This window comes from Leopardus geoffroyi, chromosome D4 (assembly GCF_018350155.1).
Source record: "Leopardus geoffroyi isolate Oge1 chromosome D4, O.geoffroyi_Oge1_pat1.0, whole genome shotgun sequence".
Taxonomy (NCBI): Eukaryota; Metazoa; Chordata; class Mammalia; order Carnivora; family Felidae; genus Leopardus; species Leopardus geoffroyi.
In genome coordinates this window covers 90910750-90928286 of record NC_059342.1, presented here as the reverse complement: position 1 = coordinate 90928286, position 17537 = coordinate 90910750, and the positions used below count along the sequence as shown (strand labels likewise).

At 57.3% G+C, this 17537-nt stretch overlaps 2 protein-coding genes across 5 annotated transcripts in view; both read left to right on the top strand.

Annotated features, from left to right (window-relative positions):
• Positions 1-6425, top strand: part of LOC123592434 (histo-blood group ABO system transferase 2-like) — a 36693-nt gene extending 30268 nt beyond the window's left edge. The window contains exon 10 of the transcript XR_006709771.1: positions 6401-6425. The gene's annotated coding sequence lies outside the window, so the exon portion shown is untranslated. The remainder of the gene's footprint in view (positions 1-6400) is intronic.
• On the top strand, positions 4341-17037 carry ABO (ABO, alpha 1-3-N-acetylgalactosaminyltransferase and alpha 1-3-galactosyltransferase). Of its 4 annotated transcripts, none has more exons than XM_045467432.1 (7): positions 4341-4471; positions 8939-9008; positions 9591-9644; positions 11145-11192; positions 12750-12785; positions 13275-13406; positions 15701-17037. In XM_045467432.1, exons 1-7 carry the CDS (start codon positions 4444-4446, stop codon positions 16386-16388), a joined length of 1056 nt encoding a protein of 351 aa, XP_045323388.1. In that variant the 5' UTR covers positions 4341-4443; the 3' UTR covers positions 16389-17037. The 4 variants fall into 4 exon arrangements, with proteins under 4 accessions (XP_045323388.1, XP_045323387.1, XP_045323389.1 ...); XM_045467431.1 differs by having other exon boundaries at positions 13272-13406; XM_045467433.1 differs by lacking the exon at positions 9591-9644 and having other exon boundaries at positions 13272-13406.
• Positions 17038-17537: the final 500 nt, after the last annotated feature.

Genomic DNA, 17537 nt, shown 5'->3' with positions numbered 1-17537 from the left:
ACTTCAACTTACATTTAGGAGGGACACAATTCTACCTGTAACAAGGATTAAATCAGCCTTTCTGTTCCAATGTTCCATATGTCTCCTACCTTTTTTTGTTTTCATTAATAGGTGTTTTGTTTTTTTTAGAGCAGTTTGAGGCACGCAGAAAAACTGAGCAAACAGTACAGAGTTTCTGTGTACCCCCTTTCCCCCTACATAATTTCCCCTATTGCTAACATCTTGCCTTAGTGTGGTACAGTTGTCGTATTTGATATATCAGTCAACATCGGTGCATTTGCATTAACCTAAGTCCATAGCTTACATTAAGGGGCCTCTTTGTATTGTACATTCCATGGGTTTGGAAAAATATATGATGATAGGCACCTGCATTACAGCACCAGACCAAGAAGTCTCACTGCCCTAAAAAAAAACCCTGTGCTCTGCCTGTTCACCCCTCCTCCTCGCCTGGCCTGAGGCACCCACTGATCTTTTCCATATGCCTACAGTTGTGCCTTTTCCAGAATGCCGTGGAGTTGGAATCATACAGAAGGGAGCCTTTCAAGATGGCTCACTTAGTAACAAGCATTTAAAGTTCCTCCATTGTCCTTATAGCCTCATAGCTTTTTTTTTTTTTTTTTAAGTGTCAAATCATACTCCATTATCTGGGGGGACCTCACTTTATTTATCCCTTTACCTCCTGAAGGATATCTTGGCCGCGTCCAAATTTAAGCAATTGTTTATAAAGCTGCTCTAGACATCTGTGTGCAGGTTTTTATGTGGACGTGAGTTCTCACCTCACTTGGGTAAATACCGAGGAATGTGGCTGCCGGATTGCACGGCGAGAGGATGTCTAATTTTGTAAGAAAAAGCCAAACTAGCTTCCAGAGTGGCTGCACCGGCTCCATTCCCTCCAGCAATGATGGTTTTGGTTATTTCATCCGTCAGGTGTTGAAGGTGCCCCAAACCCCTGCAGTGTTAGGCCAGGCGACGCACAGACGCTCCCAAGTACCCCATCTTATCTGTGAATTGTGCTTTTATAAAGATGAAATATTGCCCTGAACTGTTTATTGTTTTCTGCTTTGGATTCAGCTTGGTCCTAGATCCGTGTTGTTCATACCTGCGTTCTCAGATGGGCCTTCTCTCGTCGTAGCCTGGCTCCCCGCTAAAGCTTTGAAAGCTGTCACGTGATCTGTGCATCTTTATCTTCTACCAGGGAATTCAACCCCTTCACGCTTGTGATCATCTGTGCATTTCATGCTTATTCTTGGCGTCCTACGTCTGTTCTCTGTTTGGCATTAACCGTTGAGGTTTGTAGTTCTACTTCACACACCAGGCATCTTTGTTCTCCTGTGGGATGGCCTGTCTGCCACCCAGGCATCCCCCTCGCCTGGGACCACTGTGACTGTTTCCTCTTCAGCGTCAGTCACCAGCCCACGGCTCTTCTGTTCCCTGCATTTGCCCATGGTGTGTTCCTTGTGCAAGAGACTTTGGGGTCTTTGTTTCCAGGGCTGGGATCACCTTTCAGTGTCGTTTGGGTATTTTAGCATCTCATCTCTGAGCCCTCGTTGTTGTGAACTCTTTTGTTATTATTTATGTATGTATGTATGTATGTATTTATTTATTTAAATGTTTATTTATTTTTGAGAGAGACAGAGACAGAGACAGAGTGTGAGTGCGGGAGGAGCAGAGAGAGAGGGAGACACAGAATCTGAAGCGGGCTCCAGGCTCTGAGCTGTCAGCACGGAGCCCGATGTGGAGCTTGAGCCCACGAACCACGAGATCATGACCTGAGCCGACGTCGGACGCTTAACTGAGCCACCCAGACACCCGTCTAGTGAACTGAACTCATCTTAAGTCCACGTCTGACACTCTGGTGTGGAATGCCCTTTAATTCCCTTTGACGTGTCCAGGCTGAGCTCTTCGACTGCCTCCGCGAGCCGGGGGCCGTGTGAGCGAGGCTGCTGTCTCTGTGTCTCCCCATCTTGCCTTTGCTCGGGCCACAGCTTGGGCCACGGTGTCCAGAGCTTCGGCTTGCCCCAACGCCCTCCAGATGACCTTACACCTGTCCCACCGTGGAGGAGTCCTCTTGATGTCCCAGTTTCCCCAGGGAGCCACAGCTTGAGGGCTGCTGGTCTTGTATTGGTCCGCCCTGACTTGTAGCTGAAGGGCATGAGGGTAAGGCCGTTGCAGAGGTTTAGTTATGTGCCACTCCTTCAAGGTCATCTGCTGGCCAAAGATTAACCCCAAGCGGGGTTACAGTGACATCCAGAGAGCGGTGCCGGCTCCTGCCAGGCCCAGGGCAGCGCCGTCCTTCTCACGTTGTGTCTGAGCTGTCCCTGTTAGTGCACAATATCCCCTACCTGGAGAAGGGTGTGGTCAGAAGGTGGCCACATGGTTACTCATCCAAACCAGGACGCTTGTAAGAAGGGACTCTAGTAATAATTGTGCAGGCCCATGAATCAGGACGACCCCAGGATGCTGGGCCAAGGCTGATGGTGGGAGGCCAAGATGTGTGTGCTTTCAAGGTCAAAGACACAGAGGGGACGGCTAATGGGAGGAGGAGGGACCTTGACTTATGGAAAGCGTCAGGTGGGGTGCGGGAAGAGGTCTGGGGTGGAGAGCACAGATGGGGGAGTCTGTCTCCCTCACCCTAAGGGCAAGGGGAACGTGGAGAGTGGTTCCAAGATGCTCTCTTGTCTAGAGCACCCACGGGGCTATTTGCTCGTCACGCGCTTTTAGATCTCATCCGGGAACATTGTGGAACACATGGCAAAGAAGACAGCGTAAACCGCTTCCTTCATCTTTCCTTCTGGAAGCCCAGCTGGTTGAAAGTTTGCAGTCCAGTGCGTGGCTCTTCGCTCATTCAAAGGTGCTGAGGTGAAGGCGGTCATGTGCCGCTGGGCTCATTCACTCCTTCTTCCTACAGAAACTCCTGGGGGGTCTACTCCCCACAGCAGCATGGCTCTGAATGCAGGCCGCAGAGAGGCACAGATGAGACTTTCGTGCCCGGGGCAAACATCCCTCCCAGCCCATGCTAATGCTCGGAACTGGTCAGACTAGGTTCCTGGAGTTCCGTGAACCAGGTGAGAGGAGACAAACCTCCTGGGGAATTTGTAGCTTTCTGACAGTGGGTTGGGACTTGGCACGAGAATCCGGGGCTGGTGCCGCGTGGCGCGCAGTGAGGGATGATGTCTTTTGTCTCCGACCTGGAAACCCCACGTCTTCCAGGGCGCAGCAGAGGCTCCATTGTTAGCCGTTGTTAGTTCACAGGTGGGGCCGAGTCTCAGGTGCTTCCTGCTTCTCTTCGCACCAGGAGCTGCCCCACCAGGGACCAGCTCAGAGAGTTGGGACGCAGAGCTGGGGGTTGAGGAGAGCAGGAAAGGTGTAAGTGGCTTTTTTTTTAGGGACAAGGGTAGGTTTGGGGCTCCAGCTAGTTCTGGGTCATGATGGGGCAGTTAAGAGGGCAGCCTGTGGATCAGATGTCTCAGCTTCAAGTCCCGCCTCAGCCTCAGACTTTGTGCAACTCACTTCCTTTCTCTGTGCCTCGGTTACCTTTTAAAGGTAAGGTTCAAGTGGAGATGAGTGAGTGGATCCAGGGAAAGCACTGGCCACAATGCCTGGCAAAGTGCAAGACAAGGCTGTGTGCAGTTGAATGAGCGCGGCAGGGTCCCTGGGGCATGGGAGCACTAATGACAGGATGGCATGGGAGGTAGGGCAGATCACCAGGATGAAGAGGACGGGCGCCGGGATACCCTCCACCTGAGGCCTTGTTACCCAGAAGCTCCCCGCAGGGTGAAGGGGCTGCTGACAGGATCTGACCTTTTCTGGGGTGTGTTTGTGGGGTGGTGGGGAGTGGTTGCAAATTTTCTACTGGTCAGGTTAAGAGTCCCAGTGGACCACGTGGTGGGACAGAGAGTGACCCTGAAGTTGGCTGGTGGGTTGGTTTGTTGCTCCAGGACAAGTGGTCTTCAGCTTGGGGACAGGGTCAGGGCGATGGGGCGCAGGACTGCGGACCCAGGCTGGGGCTAGCCGTTGGGGTCCCGCCCGGGGGAGCGGGGGGGGGGGGGGGGGGGGGGGCGGGGGGGGCGGGGTCGAGCTCGGGGGCGGGGCCGGGGGCGGGTTGAGGCGCACGGTGGGGCGGTGGGGCGTGGGGCGGAGCGGGATGGGGCCGGAGTGGAGGCGGTCGAGCCCAGGGGCGGGGCCAGGGCCAGGTGCGATCTGCCGGCACCCACCTCTCAGGTGCCTGGCGGGGGTCGTCGGGGACCCAGAGATTTCCTCCCCCCGGCTCCCGCGCCTCGCTGTCACTCGCGTGGTCGGGCGTGGGGGCAGTCCGGGCCGCGGGAGCCGCTCCACCCCCAACCCCCCCCCCCCCCGGGGCAGCCGCAGGCGGAAGGTCGCGGGGGGGCGGGCGCCCTGGCGAAGCCGAGGGGAAGCGAGCAGGCGAACGTGGGACACGGAGCCATGGCAGGGTTGCTGCGGACGCAGGCCGGTGAGTGGCGGGCCCCGGGGGCCCCCGGCAGGAGGGACCGCGCCCCGATGGCCGGGCAGGTGGGCGCCCCGGGCCGCGGACCGCGACGGGAGGTCAGGAGCCTCCTGGGGCCCTGGTGCTGGGAGCCGGCGGGCCGGGCTGGCGCCCCCGAGGTCCGCGGTGCCGGTCCTGCGGGGGGGTCGGGGGCCCTGCGGACGCCTGGGCCGCGCGGGGCCCCTCGGGGCCGGGCCGGCGGCAGTGCGCGCCCGGGGCTGGGGTGCGGGCAGCGGAGGGCGGACCGGGGGCCGAAGGCGAGAGCCCGCGGGCGGTGCGGGCCCCGGCTGGAGAACCGCCGCCGCGGAGCTGGGGGCGAGCGGAGGTTCCGGAAAGCTCCGTGGGGGTGCGGTGCTGAGTCTCACCGCCCTCAGACACACTCACCGTTTGTTCGTGTTTCCTGTAAGCCCGGGAAAGCCTGGGTGGTGAGGGCTGTTCTCGTTTCACCGGCTGGAAGGCTGGTTTCGGGAGATCTAGGTCGCTGTGCTGGGTCACAAGGCAGGAAGGGGCACAATCCAGATCTCCTCGCCTGCGGCTCATGCTTCCCTGCGCTCCTCCCTGAGCCTCCGTGTGCTCCCGTTGTCGTCCCCCTTTCTCCTCGAGAAATATTTTCCTTTTTCTTTCTTTATTTTTTTAAGTTTATTTTCAGAGAGAGAGAGAGAGAGAGAGAGAGAGAGAGAGAGAGTGCGAGGGGCAGAGAGAGAGAGGAACAAATAGAATCCCAAGCAGGCTGCTGGCTCCACACTGTCAGCGCAGAGTCTGACGCGGGGCTGGAACCCACAACCCGTGGGATCATGACCTGAGCGGAAGTCAGCTGCTTAACTGACTGAGCCACCCAGGCGCCCCCTTCTGTAAAAATATTTTAACAGCATCTATGCAATAAACCCCACTTAAGGTGTGCAGCTTAGTCTTAACCCATGTGGACACCTGCAGGACAGTTGCTCTGGCCTCCCTGCTCGCCTGCCCCCCAGGCCCCAGGTCCTGTGCTGTGTTAGTTGGCCTCAGGCCACAGGGACCGAGGTTCTACCTGCTCTGGGACTCTTGAGGCCCAGGGACTCTGCCCTTGGTCTCCATACCCCTGAGGCTGCAGGGACGTCGGCCCACAACTGACCCCATGCAAACCTCAAGACCGAGTTCAGATCTTTCGAGAAAACTGGCAAATAATCCCCATTCTTAGATTCCCTGTTCATTCGTTCAACCAATATTTTAAAATATTGTCTTAAGTTTATTTATTTATTTTTGAGAGAGAAAGAGGGAGGGAGAGATTGCAGCACGATTCTCGCACAGAGTCGTGACCCCGAGGCTTTTCTTTCTGGAAGCAATGTTATTCGAGCAGGCACCGCTCAGTTGGGTTCTTACCGGAAGAACTGAGCCTACCGCCGTGGGAGATAGTTTTTTATGTATATTTTCACTTCTTGGTCTCTCATATATGGTAACACGCAAACTTGCAGTCTGATTAAGTGGTCTCATGTTAAAAGGTCATGAGGGATGTTGTCACTTAAGTGGAGCCAGTTGCCTTGAGGTTTTTTTTCTTTCCTTAGGGAGGGGACCCGACCACAAGAGAGACTCCCAAACAGGTTCTGTGCTGACAGCACAGCCCAACGTGGGGCTTGAACTCATGGCCTGAGCCGAAGCTGGATGAATAACTGACTGAGCCACCCAGGCCCCCTGATGGCTCTTGTTTTTAACAGTTTTATCGAAGTATCATTTATATACCGTAGCATTCGCTTAGTTACTTTACAGAGTTTGTAATAGATTTTGGAACTTTCCTCAGAATTCCCTGGTGTCCGTTTGCAATCCCTCCCTGTTCCAGTGTGGCCCCACCCACCTCAGGCAACCACTTTGTTTCTATAGCCTTACCTTTTATGGGATTTTCATATAAATAGAGCCTAACAGGGGCGCCTGGGTGGCTCAGTCGGTTGGGCCGCTGACTTTGTCTCGGGTCACGATCTCACAGCTCATGAGTTCGAGCCCCGCGTCGGGCTCTGTCCTCACAGCTCAGAGCCTGGAGCCTGCTTCCGATTCTGTGTCTCCCTCTCTTTTCTGCCCTTCCCCCACTCACACTCTGTCTCTCTCTCCTTCAAAAATAAATAAACGTTAAAAAAAATTTAAACAGAGCCTAATAACATCCTAATAACCTGTGATCTCTTGCATCGGACTCCTTTCTCTTTGAATGAATGTTTTAAGGCTCGTCCACCTCGGAGCGTGTATCATTTATTTATTTTTTGCTGAGTCATTCCAGTGTATGGATGTACCCACTCATCGGTGGATGGACCTTCCGCGAGAGTACAAAAAGTGGTACAGACCACTTTGTAGTTTTGTGGACAACGCTGTAGTGCGCACCGCGTTCACGTCTTTGTGTGGACCTGTGTTTGCGTTTCCCCCCGGGTGGTTACCTTGCGGAGGGATCGCCAGGTCGTATGGTAAATGTATGTTTAACATTTTAAGAAACTACCAAACTCTCTTCCAAAGTGGTTCCACCATTTTACGTCCCCATCAGCGGGGTACGAGGGTTTCCGTCTCTCCATATCCTCGCTTGTTCTTGCCACACTTGTCGGTGGAAAGGGGTGTCTCCCAGTGGTATTGATTTGCGTCACCTAATGACTAATGACGTTGATGGAGCACCTTTCCATGCACTTATCAGCCATTCAAATGTCTTTGGTGAAAGGTCGGTAAAAAATATTTGCCTTTTAAGAAATTGGAGTGTTTGTTTTCTTCGTTGTGTATGAAGAGTTCCTTAATTTGGGATGCCTGGTCCTTATTAGATGTATGGTTTGCAAATATTTTTTCCTCGTTCATGGCTTGTCTCTTCACTTTCTTAAGGGTGTTTTTGAATGCCAAAGTTTTAATTTTAGGGAAGCCACCTCACGTTTTTTCTTTTATCGTTGGTGCTTTTGGTGTCCTACGTGAGAAATCTCTGCTTGACCCGTGCTGCAAAGATGTAGTCCTGGGTTTGCTTCTAACGTTTGCCAGTTCATGCCTTTCAAGGATGTGTGCATCTTATCCAGGCCATCTCAGTTGTTGGCAAACAGTTGTCAGTAGCGTTCCCTTCAGATCTTAATCTCTGTAGTACTCTGGCCTTGGTGCCTCCTCTCCTGTTCCTGATTTTATCGTCATTTGTGTCTCCTCCCCACCCCCAGTGAAATGCTTGTTTTCATTGTTTTTTCCCCTTTCTGTTTTCTATTTAATTGATTTCCACCCTAATCTCTATTATTTCCTCCCTTTGCTCACTTTGGATGTAATTTGTTCTTCTTTTTCTTCTTGTAGTTTCTTTTCTTTTTAGACATTTTTTTTGGGGGGGGGGTGCAAATGAGCAAGGGCTGGGGCGGGGGAGAGAATCCCACAAGGGGCAGAGAGAGAGAGAAAAGGTGGGCTCACCCAAAGTGGGGCTTGAGCTCACAAACTGTGAGATCGTGGCCCGAGCCAAAGTTGGACGCTCAACCGACTGAGCCACCCAGGTGCCCTATCTTAAAGTGAGAACTTCAGTACCGACCTGAGGTTTTTTCTTTTCTTACCTAGGCATTTACAGCTATACATTTCCCTCGAAACACAGCTTTGGCTACATCCCGTAAAGTTTGGCATGTTTTGCTTTCCTTCTCATTCAGCTCAGAAAATACTTCAATTTTTCTCTTTGACCCATGGGTTACTCAGATGCGTGCTGTTGTCTTTTCACGTATTTGGGGGGTTCCCAATGTGCCTTGGTCATTGCCCTTGGAATCTCACTCCCCTGTGGTCAGAGTGCATGCTCTGTACGACAGCGGTCCTCTTAAATTTGCAGTGACTTGTTTTAGACCCCAGCACATGGTGTCTCTTGCAGGAGGTTTCGTGCACCCAGAGGAGAGCATGTGTTTTGCTATTGCCCGGCTGAGCGTTGTGCGGTGTGATCAGTCAGATCTCATTGGTGTGCGGTGTTCAGCTGTATCTGCCGATGTTCCAATTATCCCATCCATTACTGACAGCAAAGTAGGACTTCGAAATCTCCAACTTAATTGTCGAGTTGACCATTTCTTCTTCAGTTGTGTCCGCTGTTTGCCTCGCATATTTTGGGGCTAGGTTGCAGGTGTACATGAATCTTCAGCATGGTCCTCTGTGCTCATTTCAGCACGGCCATGTCAGCCTCCCTCCAAGGAGAGGGGGTGCTCAGTGGAAAGAGGCCACAGGGAGGCCTGTGTAACTGGGGATCGGAGGGGACCCTTGGGCAGAGTGCTGGGAGGAAAGAACCGACCTCCTACCCCCCTGTCTGTGAGTGAGAAAGGAGAAGCCAGTCTTGGAGCGGCTCCTTCAGACGCTGCCTGTCACAACGCTCAAACCACCTGCTGGCGGGAGGCGGCCGCCATGGGAGCTGATCTGAATCACATGGGTGGGGGGGCGGGAGAAGTGGGCAGGTTGGGAGGAGCAGAGTGGGGTGATCGGGGTCCCACTGCTGTTTTCCAGGGAAACCAAAATGCTGCTCACTTTGTACTGTGATCTTCCTCCTGATAACACTCGTCTGGGTCCTCTTGGGGTAAGGAACGTGTGCACCGTCCAGGCCTTCCAGGCAGCAACAACAGCGGTCGGCTGCTTGTAGGGTGCCGGGCTGCTCCCCACCCCAGCACCAGTGTGGTCACCGCAGGGCTGATGAGCTGTCCCTCCACACACACCCTCCCGTTGGACCCCACCTTGTGTGGGAGCTGTCTTCCCCCAGCTCCTGAGCGAGGAGCCATGTGGCTGGGCAGTGGCTGGGCAGTGGGGAAGGCACAGGGGAGCTGAGTGTTAGCTTCCAGATGGAGATGGTCTCCGGACTATGGAGTAAAGGCCCGCGGCTGCTTTCCCGGGGGCTGTGCTGTCCGCGCACGGGGACCCTCTCTGGCTGCCGCGGGAGCTCACGCAGAAGCACTGTCTTCAGTGACTGCCCTCCTGCCGCCCCCTTGGGTGTCACCCGTGCTTTGGGTGGCAATTGCTCCCAGCCCCGCCCAAGCCCTGCAGCTGTGCCAGGGGGCTCTGGGCTCCCCGCGCGGGCTCCAGCTCCTGCTTTGCATGGGGATGGATGAACAGCCAACCCAGGTACACCCTCCTCAACAGGGGCCTCTGGTGGCTCTTTCCACAGGGCCGGTTTCCTGAACCTGAGGAACTCGAGGCTGGGGAGGCAGGTAGGGGCCAGGTGAGTGGAGTGGAGGCAGGGTCACATTGCCCAACAGCCTCGGGGACTGGCTGTGTGCTGGGGGGGCAGAGATGGCTTCTGCCCCCACCCCCCAGGCTGATGCACCCGTGATCTGGGCCTCACCCTCTGCCCCCTCCGCTCTGCCCAGAGCAGCCAGGTCATTTCCGTGGCCTTGGTGGGTCACCTGGGCAGGACTAATACCCACCCCACCCCGGGTCTGGCTTCAACCTGTTGGACACTTGGGTGTCCCCACAGTGACCCCCTGCTCCTGCTCTCAAGTCCCTGATTTGGTGAAAGGCCTCACCTCCCCCCACCCAGCCCAAGGTAGAAGCCTGGGCATCATCCTTACCCCTCCCCCACCCCCACCCGCGCCCCACTCAGAGCAGAACTGCCGGTCAGTATCTCTCAGTTCACGCCCTTCTCTCTGCTCCCCCTGTCCTGCTCTGGGTGAGGCTCCCCCATCTTTCTGGCAGCCTCCGTGCCATCTCCCCATCCTCCTGCGCACGGACCCACTCTCCTCCGTTAGCCAGAGTGATCTTTCCAGAACATATGCATGAGCCCCTCTGTGGTTGGCTCCCTGCCTGCCCGTCCTCTCCAGCCTCACCTCTCCCACCGTGAACCCCACCTCTGCGGTCCACCCGGGGGTCTGTGGTCGCCTGGCACGTGTTGTGACTCTGAGGCTTTGCATGTGCTATGTCGTCTGCCCGGACCGCTCTTCTGTCTGTCCCCTGCTGTGCGTCTGGCTTTTCCCCCTTGTAGCAGCCATCTGCTGCTTGGTCACAAAATACCCAATTCGTGGTGTGAGACCATCACAACCACTGATCCCACATCTTGCCAGATCCTGGGGTTGACTGGGCTCAGCTGGGCAGTGTGGACCCAGGTGTGTCAGGTGAGTGTAGACCGACGGTGGCTGGGACAGGGGCGGCTTGAAGGCCCCTCACATTTGCAGGGTTGATGCTGGCTCCTGCCTGAGACGGCACCCAGGGCTCGGCCTGGGCGCCTTCCCAGGTCATTCGGAGGTTCCCCGATCCGTGTCTCCCAGTCAGACTGTTCCCCCTGAGCACGTGGCTTCAGAAGACCCACAGCCCCAGCACGGCTGTTCTGCATTTGTCGGGTCCTTGAGACCAAGGCCGCTGTGTGCAGGGCCCGGGGAAGGACCCCCTGACGGGAGGGGACTCGGGATGCCCACATGGTCTGAAACCACCAGCTGCTCAGTCTCCTTCGTTCAGAAGCATGAGGTGAAGGCGGGGGGTCTGTGGCTGAGCAGAGGCCAAACCTGCCCCCGTGGGGTCTGACGTCACGTCTGGGGACACACGGGGACATGGGCCGGTGCCAGGCCCACTGCCCACAGTGACAGCTGTTCTGGCCACTTTCAGACGGACGCCCTCTTCATACCCTAGGCCACCACTGTCCCCCTTTCCTGGGCCCCCAGCCACCATCTATGAACCTGAGCCCTGAACTCTCCCGTTAAAGCCCCCACTCTGTGTTCTCATTCCGCAGCGAGGTGGGTAGAGAGCTGGATGGCCCGCAAGCAGTGACACTGTCCAGGTAGGACGTCTTCCCTGGGTGCCTCTGTCCCCTTCACCTGCTCCACAGCCCCAGGGGAGAGGCGAGAGCGCCTGGACAGGCTCTCTCCTGCGCCTCACATGGGGAGCACCACTCCCCTCCCCAAGTCCTGGGTCAGACTTGGCCCTCCCCTTGAAGCCATGGAAAGATCCAGGGGCAGCTGGAGGTTTGGGTTTGACCAGCTGCCTGGAATTTGGCTCTTAAAGAGGGTCACCAACTGGCCTGCTTTGTCTGGGCTCAGAGGGGTTCCTGGGAAGAGGGTCTTTAGAGGGGATGCGACTGGGAAGGTCTCAGGCAGTCTCGTGAACTGGTGTCCGACGATTTTTTTGTTTTAATTTTTTTTTTAATGTTTATTTTTTTAAAGAGAGCACAAGCAGGGGAGGGGCAGGGAGAGGGAGACAGAATCTGAACCAGGCTCCGGGCTCCGAGCTGTCAGCACAGAGCCCGAAGCAGGGCTCGAACCCACGAACCATGAGATCATGACTGGAGCCGAAGTCGGACGCTAAACTGACTGAGCCACTCAGGCGCCCCTCTCGTGCCCAACTTTAAAAAAAAAAAAACAAAAAACGAAAAAAAAAAAAAAAAACTTTTAACCATGCAAATATGTATGCCCTGAAATTTACCCTCTTGACCATTTGTAGGCAGCATGAGGTGTATCACCGTGTTGTGCAACCATCACCCCCGTCCGTCTCCAGAACTTTCTCATCTTCCCAGACTGAAACTCGGCCCCCATCCCCCTGCCACCAGCCCCTGGTGCCCCATTCAGCTTCCTGTCTCCATGAACTTGATTTCTCTGGTCCCTTCTATAAGTGGGGTCACAGCGTGTTCGCCCTTTTGTGACTGGCTTATTTCACTCTGCACGGTGTCTGACGTCCGCAGGTTCACCCATGGGGTGGTTTGTTGCAGACTTTCCTGCCTTTTCAAAGCCGACGTCCTGCTTTTAAATGCCACCCAGGAAATGCAAAGTGCAGTCATTATGGACAATGACAGACGGCCCACTGGCTAATTTTTCCTCGGGCTCCACGACACTTTGTCTGGGGCAGGACCGCTGCGCACACATTTTCCCAGACTGCACGCTGCTGTCGGGGCTGGGCACGGGTGTCCCTCTCTGCAGACAGGAAGCCTGGGCCCCGGGAGCTTAGAGACCTGCTCCGTCACCCAGCCAGGGAGGCAGTGTCAGGTCCAGGTAGACCGTCTGTGTGTCTGACTGCCGTTGCCTTGACCCAGCTACTTACTTGGGTGAAATACCTGGGACAGTGGCCACTTCCCGCCCCTCCCGGCACGGTGAGATCTCTCCCTGAGGTTATGAGGGAGGGAATGCATCCCAAGGTCTCCACTCCCAGTTTCGAGACAGTGAAACCGAGCCGCAGAGGCTCCGCCCTCCTTCAGGCCCTGGGATTGTGTCCAGGAAGTGCCCGGTGCAGCTCCTCCTGGGGGGACTCAAAAGCTCAGTCACCTGCGGCAGCTTCCCAGCCCCACTGACTGGGGATGTCCATGGCATCTTCCTGCAGACTCCCATTGTGCTGTGTTTTTTTTCAGGATGGTTTACCCCCAGCCCAAGGTGCTAACACCCTCGTGAGTAAACTTGCTGAACCCACCCCCCCGCCCCGCCCCGAAATTCACCATATACACTAAAAGGCGGTTTCATTGACAACTCAGTGGGAACTTGCTTCGGCAGCTTCTGAGTCTGAATTTGGAGCCCACCAATTATTCTCCGTCCTTTCTCTCTCCACCAAAGAATGCCCGAGGGGTGCCTCCTCCTTCCTGGAGGACGGCCCCCGCCCCTCGCCGGCAAATCCCAGCTCCCACGCTGAGGTCCAGCAGGGTCCAGTGTTCGCTAAGGGCTGCCAGTGATTTGCACGAGTCTGAGTTTTGATTTCCATGTCATTTGTTTCTTGCACATGTGAAGGCCTTCTGGAAGGAGGGTCAGTCCTGTGGGTCCCTGATGGGGTGCAGGCTGGGTGGGTGGGGTGGGGTCCCGGGTGGGGGTGGTGATGCACCAGGGCCCTCCGTGTGTTCACTGTCATGCTACTGACACCGGCTGGCTCTCTTGTGCCGCAGTAGGAAAGATGTCCTTGTCCTCACCCCTTGGCTGGCCCCCATCGTCTGGGAAGGGACCTTCAACATTGACATCCTGAATGAGCAGTTCCGGCTCCGGAACACCACCATCGGACTAACGGTGTTTGCGATCAAGAAGTAAGTAGGTGACGGGGCTCCTGGGTGGCCCAGTCAGTTCAGCATCCGACCTCAGCTCAGGACAGAATCTCGCGGTCCGTGAGTTCGAGCCCGACCACATCGGGCTTTGTGCCGACAGTTCAGAGCCTGGAGCCTGCTTGGGATTCGGTGTCTCCGTCTCTCTCTCTGCCCCTCCTCTGCTCATGCTCTGTCTCTCTCTGTGTCTCAAAAATAAATAAACATTAAAAAAAAAAAGTAAGTAGATGAGATGACAGAGGACCATCTCTGGGGACCGGGATGCAGGAGAGACCGAGGACATCAGGTCTGGCTGTGTGTTCAGCACACGGCGGGTGGGGACCCAGCCTGTCCTCCTAGGGGTTAATGTGAAAGCCCACGTGTTCAGCAGTCTTCCCGGGCTCAGTGAGTGGACACCACCTGGCTCCCCTTCCGAAGGTTGCACGTCACCCAGGAAGGCAGCTCCAGACCCAGCACTGATCCCAGGTTGCTCCTCTGCTGAGTCAAGGAAGCGGCAGAGCACCCCAACATCCAGGCGGCAGGGGAGCCCTCCTCCGGCCACAGTAGCAGAAGGGAGGAGGCTGTGTGCTTCCCTGGACGGGTAGGAAGCCAGTGCCTGTGGAGCTGGGCTCCTGTGTGCTCCCTTATAGGGTGACGGTCATGGAGGGGGGACAGCCAGGTCAGGCACAGCACGCGGTGCCAGACCCCAGGCTCCTGTGAGGGAGCTGAGCAGTGAGGCCCTGGGACTCCAGGGACAGGTGACTTCTGCTGAATGAGCTGGGCAGCCGCAGGTAAGTGGCGTGGTCTCTCTGAGCCTCTGGAAAGTGGGGCTGACGACGGCATCCTCTCTTGGGATCGCCATGGGGGAAGTGAAAGCTCGTAGGTGCTGGGCCTGCGTGTGGACAGGTGGGGCTTCCTCCCTCCGCAGAACTCACCCGAGACCCCAGAGGATGGCCCTGAGGCCTTTGCAACCCCTTTCCCGGGTCTTGGCCCCAAGGGCAGGGAGTAAGAAGGGCACAGGGTCACCTCAGAATCCTACTCCAATCCCTGGAGACAAGCAGCTGAAATCACCAACCAGAAGCTTCACTGCCCAGGGTCCTCGGCCAGTGCCAGTAGCTCTGACACAGCACTGCCTGCTGCGCGTGCGCTGGCTGTCCGCGTGTGTCCCCTCTGGGCTCCGAGTGCAGTCCCCAGGGGGTGGGCAGGTGGTGGGCATGTCCTCAGAGGCAACCAGACTCCCCAGGTCGAGCTGTGAACCCACGATCACATCGGCTGGGTCTGGACTTGCCCCTGGTGACCTGACTGGTGGCTGGGCAGGGGTGTGTGTGTGTGTGTGTGTGTGTGTGTGCGCATGTCCCCTATTGACACGGAGTGCCCACCTTCCCTGTGGGAGGGGTTTCTGGGCCAGGCACTGGGAAGTAGCCTTAGGGCCTGCTCAAAAAACTGTCACCGAGGGGCTCACCGCACTTGCCCGATGACGGGGGAGCTGCTGTGTGCAGGGTGGGGAGCAGCGAGCCCCCTCGGAGAGGGACCAGCCGTGGGAGGCGGTTGGAGAAGACTTCCAACCTCTTGGGATTGGGGAGATACAGACCTGGACCCGGAAGCTTACACGCTCAGGTTCAGTGCTGGAGCCCGAACAAACCCCCTCTTCCTCCAGGGGCCCTCTTTCGCCTCCCCTGGCCACACGCTGGGCCTGAGTCCTGATCTGGGGGAGATGGGGGGGTGACCCCCCCTCGGAATACCCGCCGTTGACTGAGGGCCCAGTAGCCTTCAAGGGAGGGCCCTGCAGGGGCAGACACAGTCCTGGGGGGCCAGGGACCGACCACTGAGCCAAGACGGGCAGGTGGCCAGCCCTGCAGGTTCTGCGAAGTCTGCGAGGGCACGTTGACCAGAGCTGTGCCCGCAGGGTCTCGACTCCCTCACAGCAGGTGGGAACCTGCAGGGGATTTGCCAGGGGCGGGTCCTGCGGGTGGAGGGGGTCTGCCAGGGGAGCTCAGCACAGGGGTGCGCTGCCGGCTCCGGCATGCTGACTCGTGGCTGCACGGGTTTCCAGCCTCCTCCGCCTCAGGCTCGCTCCCCTTTTAAGATGGGGCGCTGATGGTTCCCCGTCCCCCGGGGCAGAGGTTAGGGAGGCGCCGCGGGCAGACTCGCCCAGGACAGGCCAGGACAGCGGCTCTTCCTTAAGCAGCCCAGGGTCTGCCTCCTCGATAAGGCGCATAGATCCGCGGCCCCCGGCTTTGGGCTCCTGCCGCCAGCCTCTGGCAGCGACCCTCCTCCCGCCCTGTCCCCCATCCCTGTAGATACGTGGCCTTCCTGGAGCTGTTCCTGCAGACGGCGGAGAAGCACTTCATGGTGGGACACAAGGTCACCTACTACGTGTTCACCGACCGGCCGGGGGATGTGCCCCGCGTGCCCCTCGGGGAAGGGAGGCAGGTGGTGGTCCTGGAGGTCCAGAACTACTCGCGCTGGCAGGACGTGTCCATGCACCGCATGGAGATGATCAGCAACTTCTCCCGGCAGCGTTTCCTCCACGAGGTGGACTATCTGGTGTGCGCGGACGTGGACATGAGGTTCCGCGACCACGTGGGTGTGGAGGTCCTGTCCCCGCTCTTCGGCACCCTGCACCCCGGCTTCTACGGGGCGGCCCGCGAGGCCTTCACCTACGAGCGCCGGCCGCAGTCCCAGGCGCACGTCCCCAGGGACGAGGGCGACTTTTACTACGCGGGAGGCTTTTTCGGGGGGTCGGTGGCCGAGGTTCTGCGGCTCACGTCGGCCTGTCACCAGGCCATGGTGGTCGACCGGGCCCACGGCATCGAGGCGGTGTGGCACGACGAGAGCCACCTGAACAGGTACCTGCTCTACCACAAGCCCACCAAGGTGCTGTCCCCCGAGTACCTGTGGGACGAACAACTGCTGGGCTGGCCCGCCGTCGTGAAGAAGCTGAGGTATGTGACCGTGCCCAAGAGTCACCGGGACATCCGGGACTGATGACGCGCTGGCCTAGTGTCCGTCAGGGGTGCCACCCTGACCCCAGCCGTCAGAGCGGATGGGCTGTCGCCGCTCCCTTTTTCTGTCCGGTCGGGGGACATCGCCGAGGCCCGGCGCCGCCCGCGTCCGGCACGGGTGCAGTTAGGCCTGACCGGGGGCCTGCCGGGGGGCGCGGCTCCAGCAAGACCCCTTGCTCTTCGGGTTCCTGGTCAGAGTTGAAAGGTCGCTTGCAGCCGCGGGCCGGACGTGAAGGTGAGGCCGGATCAGGACCCCTTTGGCTGGCGCCTGGCTTCCGGCAGCCTGGGGCACAGCCCGCCGCCCTCTGGGGCAGGACAGCCCCCCCCACCCCCTGGCCTCCCTCGGTCACTGCGGTGTGGCGGGTGTCGCGCTTGCCCTGTCACTGCCACTAAAATGTTTTGGCGGATGAAGGGAATTGCGGGTTGTCCCGGAAACCTGCCTTGTGCGCTTCCTCGAGGCCCCGGCCAGGCCTGAGTGCTGCAGTTTCTCCGCCCCGCATCTCCCTTCTCACATCAAGGACAGGGCGGTCCGCGTTGCCACTGCTATTTTTCCGTGACGTTGGCCGACTGTTACAATTTCTATGTCACTTGCTGCTGTAAACGGCTCCAATTCTATGTCGGATGCTTTTCTATTCATTTTTTTATTTTGTTAAGGTTTATTTATTTTTGAGAGAGAGAGAGAGACCATGAGCTAGCGGGGAGGGGCAGAGACAGAAGGAGACACAGCATCCGAAGCAGGCTCCAGGCTCCGAGCCGTCAGCACAGAGCCCGACGCGGGGCTCGAACCCACGAACCGTGGGCCGAAGTTGGACGCTCAACCGACTGAGCCCCCCAGGCGCCCCTATAACCTTGATAACGTTAACCGTGTTCAGGTGTACAATTCAGTGGCAATAGGTACGTTCACTGTTCTGCAACTGCCCCCTCCGTCCATCTTCACGACTTTTTCGTCACCCCAAACTCTGTGTCTGCCCACTAGACCCTAACCCTCCCACACCCATCCCCCTCCCCAGGCCCGGCACCCACTGCTCCTCCCACCCCTCTGAATCTGACTGTTCTCGGTCCGTCATGAGCGGGGTCCTCCAATATCGGTCCTTTAGGGACTGGCTTATTTCACGTAGCACAGTGGCCTCAA